Raw genomic sequence first — 15,003 nt, forward strand, 5'->3', positions numbered from 1 at the left:
TAATGAGTAGTCATTTTATCCAATGTCCAGTACTTTGCTTTTTGTCTATTTTACTGCTAAATTTATGTAAGCAATATTTTTTTCTTGTTGCTGCATGTCGATCCTAGAGCCTCATGCTCGGCACGTGTTCTATTCCTGAGCTACACCCCATCTCTAAGAGCATCATTTTCAGTACCTAAGTTCCTGATTATTATTCTGGCCTCTACCTAGTAGAAAAACAATAAACGTTCTATGTGTTTTCTTCTGTTCAGCTTTTGTTTTCATTGAGGCACAATATTTTCCTTTTCTCTCTCAAACAGGTTAATGATGATGTTGGAATAGATTGGACCAATGAAAATGACCGTCTACTGGTTTGTCAGATGTGTATAAAGCTGGCCGACATTAACGGGCCAGCGAAGTGTAAAGAACTACATCTTCAGTGGACAGAGGGTATTGTCAATGAATTTTATGAACAGGTAACCAAGCTACACTTCCAGGTTGCTCATGAATACACCCAAGCTTTCAAAAAGTTGTAAAATATGATTACTCGATTTCATATTCATGCTTTTATTAAAAAGCACACTGGCCAGTTTTAATCAGAACATAAAAATGATATGTGTAAAAATCAGCATAGACTATAATCATAGAACTTGAAGATAAAGTTATTTGCAAAGATTTTAGGAGTAGATATTGAGATATAGAATGATTCAGTGAGACATTAGGAAGACCCTTGACATGTTTTTCTTCTACAGATTTTTTTAATCACAACAAAAGCTAGTTTATATTTATATGGAGAAATATACACTTCATTAAAGCCATTTACTTTCCAATATAATTAGTGGCAATAGTATATAAAAGCTTAAAAATAGGCATTTCATTGTATATGATTAATTAATATGATAAATTCATTTATATAATAAATGAATTAATGAGTTAATAGACTCACCAAAAAGTCACTACAATACATGTGTGGGTTGATCCTCCACTGGTATAACCAAAAGCTTTCTGTTTAGATTGTGAACTTCTTTTTTAATAAGAGTGTGAAAATCATGGAGCCCCAAAAGGGTATGGATGTTACCAATCTCCAGAAGCTATCAGAGATGAAGCTTAGGCCAGTGTCAGAAAGAAATTCTTGATACAAAAGGTATCCAAAAATAGGATAAGATGCCTTAAGTAATAAATTGTCTATCACCAGACACATTTAAACAGGGATTAGAGTGAGTTGTTTTAGGATTAGAATTGCAATTCTTTATGAATTCATCCCAGTTTATGGGTAGAATTGCTCAAATAATCAAGAGAGTGATTTCTTTGTTCCTGGCAGAGATTTTTTGGTTGAGCTGTACCATAGGGGGTGTATCCAATATGTCCATCCCATATTTTGAGACTATCCCTTTAATTTTTTCCTTTTTTTTTTCTGCGGTACTGGGGTTTCATTCCCAGGGCCATGATACATTTGAGCTACATGTCTAGCCCTGTTTTTTATGCTTTATTTTGAAACAGGGTCTCACTGAGTTGCAAAGGGCATCACTAAGTAGCTGAGGCTGTCCTTGAACTGGGATCCTCCTTTCTCAGCCTCCCAGAAGCTGGGATTATAAGCGTGTACCACCACTCCTAGCTACTTTAAATATTTTTCACTATCCTTTTTTATTTCTGATGTCTCTGTGATTTGGGATAGATTAGACTCAGTGTCATGCCATGGATTAACATAAGCCTCATTCAGTTTGTATCCACCATGATTCGCCATTGCTTTTCATTTTCAGTGTAGAATGGGCTTGCTCTTAAGTTTGGAGTGAAAGGGATTAGAGACATTTCTGAAATGCCTTGTAGTTCTGCTCATCTAGCACTTTTATCTGCTCTCCATTTCCCTGTACTATGGAGGAACTGCCCTTCCAGTGTCTTCTGCAATACATTACCACTATCTGTGCAGGCAGCCACACCACTTTCAAAACAGAGGGAATGTCAGGTCCATGCTTGTTGGGGGGATGTGTCTCTGGTAAGAGTCCCCTTTCCAGAAGGCAGCAGGAACATGAAAAATTAAGAAAGTACATGTAGATGAGTTTATGTATAGAAACTCATTTGGGTTTTCCCAGTTGCAAAGGTCGGGTGAGAGCAATTACCTCAAGCTTTTGTGCTGAGCTGTCTGGAAGAAAAAGCAGCTTTGCCGCCATCACCTCCTGAAGGCTAAGCACTGCGTAGCCTTACTTTGGAGTTCCGTCAATCATGAGGCTGCTGCTATCTGCAAACCATTCCCCTTGAGGGTTAGTCAAAGGCTGATCTTCCCACTGGCATAAACCTGTTCTAGAGTCTTCACACAAGTGTAGAACAGATTATCTCCATCTCCTGAGATGGAAAGAAAAGTTGCTGAGTTCAGGGATTGGCAGACCTTGAGAGTAATGCATTGAGACTTTAACAAGAGGGATTGATATTTCGTTGGTGGTCCCCCAGTTTTCTCTTAATGCTCTTTAATTTTAAGAATACCCTAAACCTGGTAGAGGATTTTAACCTTAGTGAGTGTCCTAAAGTTAACTTGGCAATCTTTTCCACCAAGAATGCCGTAGCTGTCACAGTTTTCCAGCACCCAGGCCATCCACATGATAGCGGATACAGTTCTTTAGAAAAATAAGCCATAGGTCATGGGATATCCCCGAGTTTCTGACTGAGAACCCCCAGTGCCCAACCTTGCTTTTCGACTACATAGGGGGAAAATGGGTTAAGTCATGGATTCCCAGAGCTGGAGCAGACAAAAATAAGACCTTGAGTTTTTAAAAGGCCTTTTGCTATTTTCCTGCCTACTTGGGGCTCATAATCAGGATCTTGTGTGGCTTCATAAAGTGGTTTAGCTATAAACCCAAAATAGAGAATTCAGATTCTATAAAATCCAATCATCCACAGGAAGGCTCTAAGCTGCCTATTCAACAGTTCTATCTTTAAAAGCAAAGTACAGTTCTATCTTTAAAAGGGATTCTTTTTTTTTTTTACCTTTTTCTGGGAAATCTGAGCCTTGTGTGGAGATACTTAATATCCTGTGGCTCCCAGAAAATTCAGATCTTTGACAGTATTGCCACCAAAGTCCTGTTTAGTGGGACTGTAAATGAGTAGATCATCTCATACTGGAGCAGAGTTCCCCTTTTAAGAGTTAAAGATCTTAGTTCCCTTGCTAAAACATTCTCAAATAGATGGGGCCTGTCTCTGAAGCCCTGAGGCAGCACCATGTAAAGTGTATTGGGCAGTCTCCATGCTCTCAGGTTACATCTACTCAAAAGCAAACAGATACTGTGAATCTGGATGTGATGGGATACAGAAAAAAATGTCCTTAAAATCAAGACCTGTAAACCATTTAGAGCCATTTGGCATCTGAGTCGAAATAGTATGTGGACTAGGAATGACGATAGGATATAGTGAGATTACAGATTTTACCGGCCCTTAGATCTTGAACTAACCAATATTTTCCATTTGGATTTAACATCGGAAAGATAGATTGTATTGCGTGGGGACTGACATCAAACTAAAAGACAATATTTAAGAAATATAAGAGGCTGAAGTTCTCGACAGGCCTCTGGTTTAATAGGATACTGCTGCCTGTGGGGGAAATTTTTTTTGTGTTTTTAATGGAATAGAAAAAGGCTGAGCATTAATTGCCTTTGTTGGAACTTCAATGTCCCAAATTCCAAGATATACTCTAGACAAAATATCCACAGATATACTCCAGTTTATGCTGAGCTTGTTATTAATGGACCTAAGAATGGGGGAGGATGTTTTGGTGCCAAATGGAGATTTACTTCTTGAGAAGCTAAAAATGTCTTCCAAACCAAGGAGTAGGGTACTCTGCAATAACCAAGAAGGCTTGGGTAGAAATTACTTCTCCAAATCTATAAATTAGAGGCATCATGAATTCTTTGGCCTTGGGGGTGCCATCAACACTGGTTATAATACAAGTTTGTTTAGAAAGGGTTCTAAAAATTACAAGCAGAGCAAAAAAAAAAAAAAATCCCATATCCAAGAGAAATTTGATTACCCAGGCATAGTGGTACATGCTTGTGATCCCAGTACTAGGGATAGGTAGACAGAATCACAAGTTCAAGGACTGCCTCAGCAATGTAGAGTGACTCTGTTTCAAATAAAATTGGGCTTGGGGTTAGCTCAGAAGTAGAATGTGTCTGAGTTTAATTATCAGTAGAAGGAAGGAAGGAAGGAGAGAGATATCTTTACCTGCCATGTCAAGAGTTACCTGAGGCACCTCTATTGTGATTTCCACCCGATTAGAGGGTGCCTTTCTGAACCTTTCTCAGTCTTCCAGGGCAGCCATGATAGGATCAGATGGCTTCTTCTCTTTTTCAAGGTGAAAGCAATCACATCTCCAATGTTCCCCTCTTTGCAGAGGTGGAACACTCAAATGTAGATATACCTGTAGATGGACTGCTCAGGGCAGCTTTTGACCCAATGCCCAGGATTTTCACAATCCTAGCAATTGCCGGGCCTCAAATTTCATTCCCCGTGCATAGAAGGCTTTGGATATCTCTGAGTGGACAGGGGCTTATTGCCCAGTGTCAAGGAAAGTAATTAGGTTTGTTCTCCTGCCTACATCCATCCTTTCCATTCCATAATATTTTGGTTTGTTTTTTCTCTGTTGTTGAAAACCTCAAAGGACAATTTTAAAAGTTGATCAATGGGAGTTTGAACTCCCAATTATCTGTTTTGGGAGCTTAATGTTTCCCTAATTTCTGGGATCATTTGCTACTAAAATGAGTCCTTAATAGTATCTGGCCCTCATGTGAGTCTGGGTTAATATGAGTATATCTCCAGAGGGTACCAGTTAAGCATCCCAGAAATAAAGCAGGATTTTTATACTTAGCTTGTGTTATTTCTCTGATCTCATCACAATGAACTGATTCAGTCATATATCCCCTCATTCCCTCAATTAAGCATATGGTCACATGGATCTCCATTGGGTCCGGTTCATCCGTATTTGATTCAAGGGTAACATAAGCATAACAGATCTCATAAGACCTATGCAACTTTCAGCTTAGCTACAAAGCCATAAAAGTTTGAGCATCTAGGACTTCTGCTCACTTCTCTTCTTCCTTACAGAACAAATCAAGATTATTTATACTGCTAAGACTTAAAATCCCATTTTAGGCCATATTTATCCAGCCCATAATAATTTATATTGAATCCCTGCTGTGTTACAGAAAAAAGAATAAGCCTTTTTTTCTTTAAGGTCTCTACTTCAAAATAGTTTCAATTATTTAGTATGCACCCAAGAGGTGGGTCTTCAGGGAGAGAAGAAGAATTAGCCATGGTCTTGTAAATTTGCATGTGCTTCAAGGGATTCCTTATATAAGTCATTCTGAAAGAAAAAAAGAGAAAGTGGAGAAAAACACAACTCTGCTGGGATCAAATTTTGTGTCTGTCCCTGCTACCAGTCTGCCTATGGCTAGGTGACCCTGACGTGGTGATGAAACCCATTTTGTCTGCTAACTATTAGCAGTACAAGTGTCCTTATTCCCTAACACTCTGTTTTTAGGGTGGTCTATATTCCCCTACTGGACCCCCAAATCAGTTTGGGGGGTCCTTGGAAAGGAAGGACACAAAAGAAGAAAAGTTTCTAAAAGGAATATCCCTGAGACCTCAAGTAACTTTGAGCACTCTTAAAACTACACAAGTACACACACGCGCACACACACACACACATATGCACACAAGCAAACAAAAAACAAAAAACAAAACTTGCAAAGGCTTTTCATTTGTGAGAACATGAGGACATTCCTAGGTAAAACAAAATTAGGTAAGTGTTAATGAAAGATTTGTACATAGATGTTTTTCTTTCCCTTGATTGGGAAGGACATAGATGAATGCCTTTTGGTAGCAAAACATACCGTAAGTAAATAGTTTCTGTTCCCTAGGAAAGAAGCTGTTCCTTTTTAGTAAGAAGTATAAGCAGGGTAGGTGTTTCCTTAGTTGAGGCAAGGGGTCAAAGAAAAACATTTCCCCTTTTGACTACATCCATTTTAAAGACAAAATTGAATTTATCTATTTCTCCAAACATCAAGTATAAATATAAGGAAAAATATCAACATATTTTAGTTAAGGTGAAATCCTGAAAATATCCCTTTGTTGACAGTAATGGCATACACACACACACACACACACACACACACACACACACACAAGACAGGGAGAAAAAAACACATTTCAGTAGATTTACCAAAGTTAATGTCTCTGAAAGGTCCACAGTAGCCACCAGAAATATACATCACAGGAATCAGGATAATTCTGCGGAAAGTCCCAAAGTTCTCCAGGTTTGGGGAAGTAAAAGTCACCTCAGGACCTTGGAGACCTTGCTTCTGGAAGAAAAGAATTTCATCATGTGCCAGTCAGAGATAAAAACAGAGATTTTATTTAGGAAAGTGGGAGTTACATGTTCAAGGGAGAATGTGGAATGCTTCAAGAGTGAGAGAAACCTTGGGGTCTTTGCAGTTCTTATATTATATAGGAGACCCCATGAAGGGTTGGGAACAGATGCATGGTAGGGGTGAAGGTCTTGTTCCTTTTTTTTGAATCCTCAGGTTTCAGCCATTTTATTGGTGGTGTTGGGTGATACCTGGGCTTGACTAAGGGTAAGACAATTTTAGAGATTCTCTGTTTACTAGGCATTTCATGAATTTCAGGTAGAGAGATAGGCCATTATGATTAACATTGGACATCTATTGAAAACTTTTGCCTTAGAAATAACAGACTCTATAGGATGAAGACAATTACCAAGTTTCTAGATTTTAAAACTATAGTTTCACTGTCCTTTTAATAGGCTTCCTTTTTACCTTTATGCCTATAATGCTATCTCATTGCCTTTCTCCAAGACTAGGATAACCTTAATCTGAAGGGCTGATGAGGGATGGAAGCCCAGGTTGTGGCATATCTATACATTTCAGATGCCAGGTGAATGTTGGCTTCTCTTTCTTTTTCGGTTCCGCTTGTCATCTGTATTCATGTGAAATCCCTGTTGTAGGGAGATGAAGAAGCCAGCCTCGGGCTGCCCATCAGCCCTTTCATGGACCGCTCGGCCCCTCAGCTGGCCCATCTTCAGGAATCCTTCATCTCTCACATCGTGGGGCCCCTGTGCAACTCCTACGACTCAGCTGGACTCATGCCAGGGAAGTGGGTGGAGGACAGCGATGAGTCAGGAGACACCGATGACCCTGACGACGACGAGGAGGAAGCAGCAGCCCCGAAGGATGGGGAAACCTGTGAAAATAACGAACCTACAAGTAAGTGACGAAATCCACTTCAGTGTGTTTTCCTTACTTAGATTCCAGTGAAATGTATGCTTTTCGCAAGCTACATGTTTGGAGCTCAGATAACAGCTGCTGACTTTGATCCATTCTCCCAAATCAGAGTCACACACAGTAATAGAAATTATAGACCACGGGCTTTATTATAATGGCATGTGTCAAACAAATCTCTGTAAGGGTCGATGCCTAGACTTGAGAGCATCTTAACGACGTAGGCATAAAGGAGCAATTCCAGGCTCTTCCTAGCTCAGTTAGGGAAAGGCCCATGAAGAGGAAGGTATTCGTGTTCATTCCGCAGATCACTCACAGAGCACATCTTTTCTGCCTGGTATTCTTCCAGGTAGTGAAGGTAGAGCAATGGAAAAAGGTATTTAAAAATAAATAAATAAAAGCCTTGCCCTATGGACTTGCATTCCAGTAGAGTCAGCAGACAGGAAGTAAGACCTATGGCCGCATCAGTACTGTGCTGGGTACAGAGAGAAACTAGAGTTTAAAAAGGGAGGGAGGGAGATATGAATTGTTGGGAAGAAGTATAAAATTTTAGATGAGGTAGTGAGGAACAGGGAAAATATAAGTAAGAGCTTTTTTCTTTAAGACCTAAGAGAATTGAGGCAGAGACACATCATGGGGCTGTCTATGAAAAGAAGGTTCCAAGAAAAGGAGAAAGCAGCATGGGCAAAAGCCCTAAGGTGGGGTTGGCTGGCCTGTCCACTAATCATCAGGAAGGTGGGCAGCCGGAGCAGAGAGAGTGAGAGAAAGTAGATGGCAGCAAGAGAGGTACAATGGGTAGCCAGAAGATGTGGGGATGAAAGGCAGGGCTCTACAGGTCATGGTAAGAATCGGGGCTCTTACACTAAGATGGGGATTGCCTTAGTGTAACCTAAGACAATCTAACAAAAACAATCTGAGATACTGTAGTCTAAGGGTAAGCGGACTCAGCTCACATTTGAAGTCGGCTGTCACCGCCGCACTGTGGAGAGCATCTTGGGCTTGGGGTGTGAGGAGGAGCAGAAATAGTGCTATCATTTAGAAGGCTGTTGCAGGTACTGGAGTGAGAGAGGACAGTGACTTTGACCCAGTAGTGGCAATAATGACGGGGAGTCCAGTCTGTCCCTGGAGCCAGTCCAGTCTATCTCATATGATGGGAGCGGAAAACCTGACCTAGTAGGCTCAGCTTGCCAGCCTAGGCTTTGGCAGCAAAGGTTGCAACAGAGCTTCTCTGTAAGGTCAGTAATGGTCAGCAAGATGTTGATCTGATGCGTCCCATTTCTTCATGCCTTTTAGCGTCCGCTCTCCTTTCTCTTACCATGGAAAAGTAGTAACTAATCACATAATTAGGAAAACCCTTGATCCTTGAGGTGACACTGCACAAACACCTGTCCTGCACCAGTGAGAACGGCTGTGTTCCCTGTCTACCCGCACAGGACGGAGGAGTGCATCCCAAGCCTTCATTAAAATATTATCAATGAAAGACGTTATGATAACCTCTCACCCCCCACTATTTTGTGTGGTACTAGGGCTTGAACCCACGGGCGTTCTAACTCCAAACAGTACCCCCTGCCCTTTTTTATATTTTTGCTTAAAACACAGTCTCACTGAATTGCTGAGGCTGGCCTCAACCCTGCAATCTTCCCATCTCAGCCTCCCAAGTACTGGGATTGCATGCATTTGCTATGTCGCCCAGCTAATTTCCCTCTATTTTGATCAGTCAGGAAAGCGCAGGGCTTGGTTCATTCCAATCACCTGGCAGGGAGGTTCCTTACTCTGGTAGTGGTCCATTTTTCTCTCATGTATCATTGACAGCAGAAAAGCAATGGTGCAGAGGTCAGTACCAATGGTAAACTGAGGACATGCTTCTGCAGATTTGGCGGGAGGCCAGATTTTTGTTTGTTTTCTCCAATCTGTTAACATTTAAAACATATGAGGGAAAACGAAAAGTTGTTTTCTGAAGTATCCTACTGTCAAAGTAATCATATTTATTATGCTTATTAAAAGACTTCTATTAGAAATTTTGGAAGCTAGAAAGAAAATCGGTCATAGGAAGAACTCTAGATGAAAAAGAGATACTGTAGATGAGCAAACAAGGCGACCTAACAGAGGGGATGGGAGGGAGAAGAGGGAAATTCTCTAATGCACATGATGTACATTCAGAAACATATTAAAGTCAATCACTAAGCCAAATATGAGAAGGAGGGAGGGGGGAGGGAATGGGGCGGGAATTATGGAAGGGCTAATTGGGTGAGGTGTGCATGTGTGCCTCTACCATTTTGTACTCCTTTGAGATGTATGACTACAATGCACCAATGAAATATAAATAAAAGAAAAAGAAATTTTGTATCACTCTTGGAATTCCAAGTGAAAAGACAGAGCTTGGGATTCATGAGCCATTTGTGTTCATTTAATAAGCATGTATTCTTTCTCTTTTACCTTGTATTCCTTTCAATCAGCCAAGGAGTTTAAGACAGTTTTTCCATGGAATGATAGGGCAGGTGGTTGTCAGAACAGCCTCTGAGGGAGCTCTGTTCCTCTGGCCCTGACTGCTATTTTAACTCAGACACATGGAAAACATAGACACACAATCCAGGCATCAGAAAGTTAAGGCCCCAGGCCAGGACCTGACTTAATGGGCTCAATTTGTCAGTCTAGGTTTTGGCACCAAATACTGCTACCAAGCTTCTCTTCTTTGTCTGTGAAGTTAGTAATGTATGGCCCACAAGATGTTGAGCCCTTGCTTCCCTGGCCTTCCCATTCCTATCAGATTTCATAGCCCAACAGTGAGAATGCCATAGATTGTGTTGGCTGATGGGGTTTCAAAAGCTATCTGGCCACCTTACATTAAAATTGAAAACTTCTTGTCTTCATGGATACAATACTGTAGCTAAAGATTAAATTTAGAAATGTAATATTTTAAGTATTTCTTGCAGCCAAGAAAATGGTAAAGTTGAGCAATGATCATATTTCTAGATATTGGTCTCATAAAATAATTCAGTTTTAGTCAGCTACCTGCGTTTACATAAGACTGACTAAAGCTCAGAAATTGAAGCAATACATCAAGGTTGTAGAAGGAGAAAAGGAACCCAAATTTCCTAATGTTCAGCTACGTTGCTTTTGAGTCTTAGTCATTTTAATTTCATAAGTCATATTGGCTAGTTGATGACCTCGATTTACCCCAATACTTAGATTTCAGGGGAAAAATAAATTAAATATGTGCTGATAATTTCTGCACTTGGTAAAACTTGGCGATCTCCTGGAAAACACAGAATAAAATGTTTCAGTATGGTGTCCTAGGGAAAGAAGGCTTTTACTCCACCTCATAATTAAATCTGAAAGATTCCTACAGCGAAGTAAGAGCTTTCTAATGAAGTCCTAAGCAGCATTTAGAATTTGAGCAGTGAAAGACTCCTTGTTCTGATTTCAAAAGGTTCCAGTCCTTAACAATTTGGCTTCCAGCGCATGCCTGTCTCAGACCACCTGCAGATGCTAATCTACGCAAATTTATTTGGTACAAACTTTCTTCTACGTCATTTTATTCAGTATAATTCCAGAGAGGTTTATTGCTAAGGCTTAATGGCATTCATAAGAGCACCACTTCTCTCCTGGGGACTGTTCTGAAATGAAAGAAGAAACTGAAACTTCTGTCAGCTTCTTCTCCATGGAGGCGTACAACTTTAAGATGGAATAGTGCTTTATATAACTGATGCCAGGCTTGTCACTTTTCTGATTCAAAGGCTTAGTTTAACAGCATGTGACCATTTTAAAAATTCCTCAACAGAAGATAATTTATGCTAAAGTACCATGAAATCAAAGTAGAGATCACCAAGGAGATTTCTTTGATAGGAGAGTGGTTTTTTATTTCTTTGTAAAATGCGAGTGTATTCCTATGTTTTATTGACCTTGATAGACAGTCAATAAATAAATGAAGATATGCAATGGAGTCCATTAAAATTGGGGATTCTCTAAAATACCCTTGTCAGGAAGCTTTTAGGTGAGGAAATTGTCCATCGCTGTGTGAGTTCTTTCCCCTAGGTCTACCCATAGGATTCTTGGCCCCTGCTGCACCCAGCAGTGAATCTCAGGGTGTGCTTGGAGCCCAGGTACCTTACCCTTTTTAAAGAAATCCTACCAAATCTCTGCAGGTTGAGTCTTTTCTGTTACCATGGTTTGATGTTTCAGGGAGAAATTGCAAATTATTAAAATGGCCAGGATGGTATTATTTTGATAATATTATTTTGAAGGTATTATCAAAATAAGAACCAAAAGCAGCCGTGGGAATTAGGACTAGTGCTTTGAGGGCAGAAGGAATGAGCTGTGTTGAAACAAGAACTCAAAAGACTTTCAAATGTTCCTAGAGTGAGCTGGTCAAGGGCAGAGGGCCTCAGAGGGTGGTGGGAAGGGGTCAGGTTCTTTCTCTCTGTTAGTGGGTGCGGATTGAAATCAGGCTCCTACCCACCCTCACCTCCATTGCCCCGAGCTGCCTCCCATTCCTCCTTTTCTTTCCCTCCCTAGTTCTTTCCTGTCTTTTTTCTTGTCCTTTATTTTTTCTCTCTCCTCCTTTGTTCCTCTCTCTTTCATTTTAAAAATTTGATTGTGGTAAGATCTAATTAACATGAGAGCTACACTCTGAACAAATTAAGAATGAAAGCTCTAGAGCTCTACACGCACATTATATTTTAGATATTCTGGATTGAAGCCAGGGCCATTCAACCCCCGAGCTACACTCCCAGCCCTATTTTCCATTCTTTATTTTGAAACAGGCTCTCACTAAGTTGCGGAGGGCCTCACTAAGTAGCCGAGGCTGTCCGTGAAGGCGATCCTCCTGTCTCAGCCTCCCCAATGCTGGGATCGCAAGCGTGCGCCACCACACCTGGCTGGCAATACTGTCTTGAAGCTTTCTTTCCTGATGCTTCCTTTGCAAAAGGGTGACCTTCACCCAGATCCCTAAGCACAGTCCTGGGCTAGAAAACTGGCTAAAGGCTGGGAGAAGTTTTATTATCTACATCGCAAGGGGAAGAAAGAGAATTTGGAGTTACAAACTTTCTAAAGTAAATGTTCTACAAAGAGGTCAGAGCCCTATGGTCTGGGAGAAAAAGAAACCTGTCTAAATTTGGTGAAGCTGAGAGGAAGAGGAAAGCAGTGTGGTCACAAGTGTCTGTCTAACACAACCCATGGACTCGGTTTTAATCTTTTGGCACACTCTCTTGCAAACTGCAGGCTCCTTTAAGGCAAGCTCTGAGCCTAACTGATCTTTGTTTCCAGAAAAGTGTTAGTTGTTTGGGCAATATAAATTTTATTGAATAATTGATGAATACAATAAGTAACACTTGTCAGTTCTTGCTTAGAATGCTCCTGTGTTCGTGTCCCCTGGCACTAATTCAACTTAAGTTTTGCATATATATGAAAATATATACAGCTCAAGAGTAATTCAACACATTTTAATATCTTTGTTTTCTCTGTTTTTTTTTTTTTCAAAAACTGATCTTATTGTGCTATAAATTGTCAAAAACTTCTGTAAGGTGCTTTCACACAACTATTTAAAGCCCCTAGAACTTGTACAAAAATGTTAGATGGCTTCTCAGCGGTCTAGTGTTAAGCCGGGTATGGTGGCACACGTTTGTAATCCCAGCATTTAGGAGGCTGAGACAGGAAGATCAAAGTTCCCAAATAGCCTTGGCTGCTACTTAGTGAAGCCCTTTGCAACTCAGTGAGACCCTGTTTCAAAATAAAATATTAAAAAAATAAGGCTGTAGGTGTAGCTCAGAGATATAATGCCTCTGGGTTCCATCCCTAGTGCCAAAAAATAAATAAATAAAAAAGGTCTAGTGTTAATCAGGCACAGTACATTGCCTGCAATTCTAGTACTTGGGAGGCTAACGTAGATGGATTACAGCTTTGAGGTCAGTCTCAGCAACTTAGGGAGACCCTAATTTCAGAAATAAAAAGGCACGGGAGTATAGCTCAGAGGTGGAATTCCCACTACCAACCACACCCCCCCACACACTTGCAATTTAGAGGTTTAAATAATGAATCAGACATCATCCGAGAGGTCCTGATGAGAAGTCCAAGCAGGCTGAAGGTTGTAGAAATCATACCAGCAGAACCTGTAATGCCCTTCACCCAGCACTGAGCCCTGCTCACAGTTTTTCTCCGTGATATATTTCCCATTCTCAAAAATTCCACTCTTACGACACAGAGTATAGGTGATAGGTACGTGTAGCCATTTGGTACTTAATCCCTGTTGATAATAGGGAGACATCCATGGGTTCGGCACATAGAACAATAGTCTAACTCGGTGATCTTTTGCAGGAAAGAAAACATTTAAGCGGAGGAAAGTCTACTGCCAGATTACACAGCACCTGGTGCAGAACCACAGGATGTGGAAGGACATCATGGAGGAGGAGCAGCGACTGGCGGGCACAGACACTCAGCCCCCGGCCCAGGCCCCGCCGCTGCACTCCTCTGAGCAGATCCAGGCCATCAAGGAAGAAGAGGAAGACAAGGGGAAGCTGAGAATAGAGGGGACCCCGGCCCCAGAGCCCAGCCTGTGACCCCGGGTGGAACGAGCTACGTTTCTCAACCGACTCGTCCCAGACTTTGTTTCAAGCCAGCACAACACTTAGACACGACACTGTAGAAATGAGAGCAGGTGGACCCGCGGCCATGGCACCTTAGGATTCCCCGCAGCCTAGGTGTTTGTTTTCACAGTGAGGTCCACGGCTCTAAATTCTCGCTCGGCAAAGCTTTCACATTGCGACACCAGCTTCTGTGGATTTTTGTTGTTGTTGTTTATTTTTTTAAGAAGGAAAAAAATATATATATATATATATGCGTGTGTGTACAAAAGCTCCCACGTAGATACATGTAAAACATACTCACACGCACACGTGCGTATCCACTCATACACACTGAAAGCCAGGGTCGCTGGCTCCACGGTTTAGTAACATTCAATTTAAGATATGTAGTGGTCACTGTGATACAATAAATCGTAAAGGAAAGCAAATGACAGGGGAACCGGCGTGGCTTAGCAAGGGATGGTGCAGCGGATGAAAACTGCCATCTCCGCAGCTCCGTGCTTCCGACTAATGGGGCAAAAGTGCCAAAGCATTGTTTTAATTCTGGTGCGTCCTGCCAGCACTGTATGTGTGCCTGCATACTTGAGACACACACACACACACACACACACACACACGAGAGAGCTCTGTGCAGGAGTGTGCACGCGTAGAGATTGCTTTGGGTGGTTACTTCTTAGAGTAGCTTCAAGAAGGGTGGCCATCGTAGTGCCCCCTCTAGGTAGCCTCGGTGAGGGTCCTCTCCTGAGAGAGGATGTCCGTGAGTCACGTGATTGCTACAACTTGGAGCAGCTGAACCACCAACACCAAACCTGGAAGAATCCAGTCTAGGGAATAGATAGGAGCTGAGGTCAGACCACCGTGTAAGTGGGTGGCATACTGCACACAGAAACATGGAGAAGGAGCTGGAGGCCAGTCTTACCATCAAGCAAGAATTCTAAAAGGTTACCAGAGAAGGCTCTGGAAATTACATTGACCAGTGGTCACCTGGGTCTTCTTAATTGGCTGCAAAAAAGTGTGGTAGGAAGAAAAGCAAACAGAAACCCTCTGTGGGTTGTATAGGTTGGAGAGAAAGCTGGTGCTGGGCAGCTGTGGAGGGTTGGCGCTGGGGCAGAAGGTCCCACTGAGGCACCTGTGCTGGGCAGCTTCAACCTGCAGTGGTGTGTTCC

The 15,003-nt window shown here is 41.6% G+C and overlaps 1 protein-coding gene across 1 annotated transcript in view; it reads left to right on the plus strand.

Moving 5' to 3' along the window:
* The window catches only part of PDE3A (phosphodiesterase 3A), a gene marked incomplete at its 3' end in the record, with an annotated part of 264,961 nt that extends 251,148 nt beyond the window's left edge, over positions 1-13,813 (plus strand). The window contains exons 14-16 of the mRNA XM_080706218.1: positions 300-455; positions 6,986-7,244; positions 13,572-13,813. Coding sequence (XP_080562344.1) covers positions 300-455; positions 6,986-7,244; positions 13,572-13,813 — 657 coding nt within the window. The remainder of the gene's footprint in view (positions 1-299; positions 456-6,985; positions 7,245-13,571) is intronic.
* Positions 13,814-15,003: the final 1,190 nt, after the last annotated feature.

The sequence above is a fragment of the Muscardinus avellanarius genome, assembly GCF_963383645.1.
Source record: "Muscardinus avellanarius genome assembly, chromosome: 11".
Lineage (NCBI taxonomy): Eukaryota > Metazoa > Chordata > Mammalia > Rodentia > Gliridae > Muscardinus > Muscardinus avellanarius.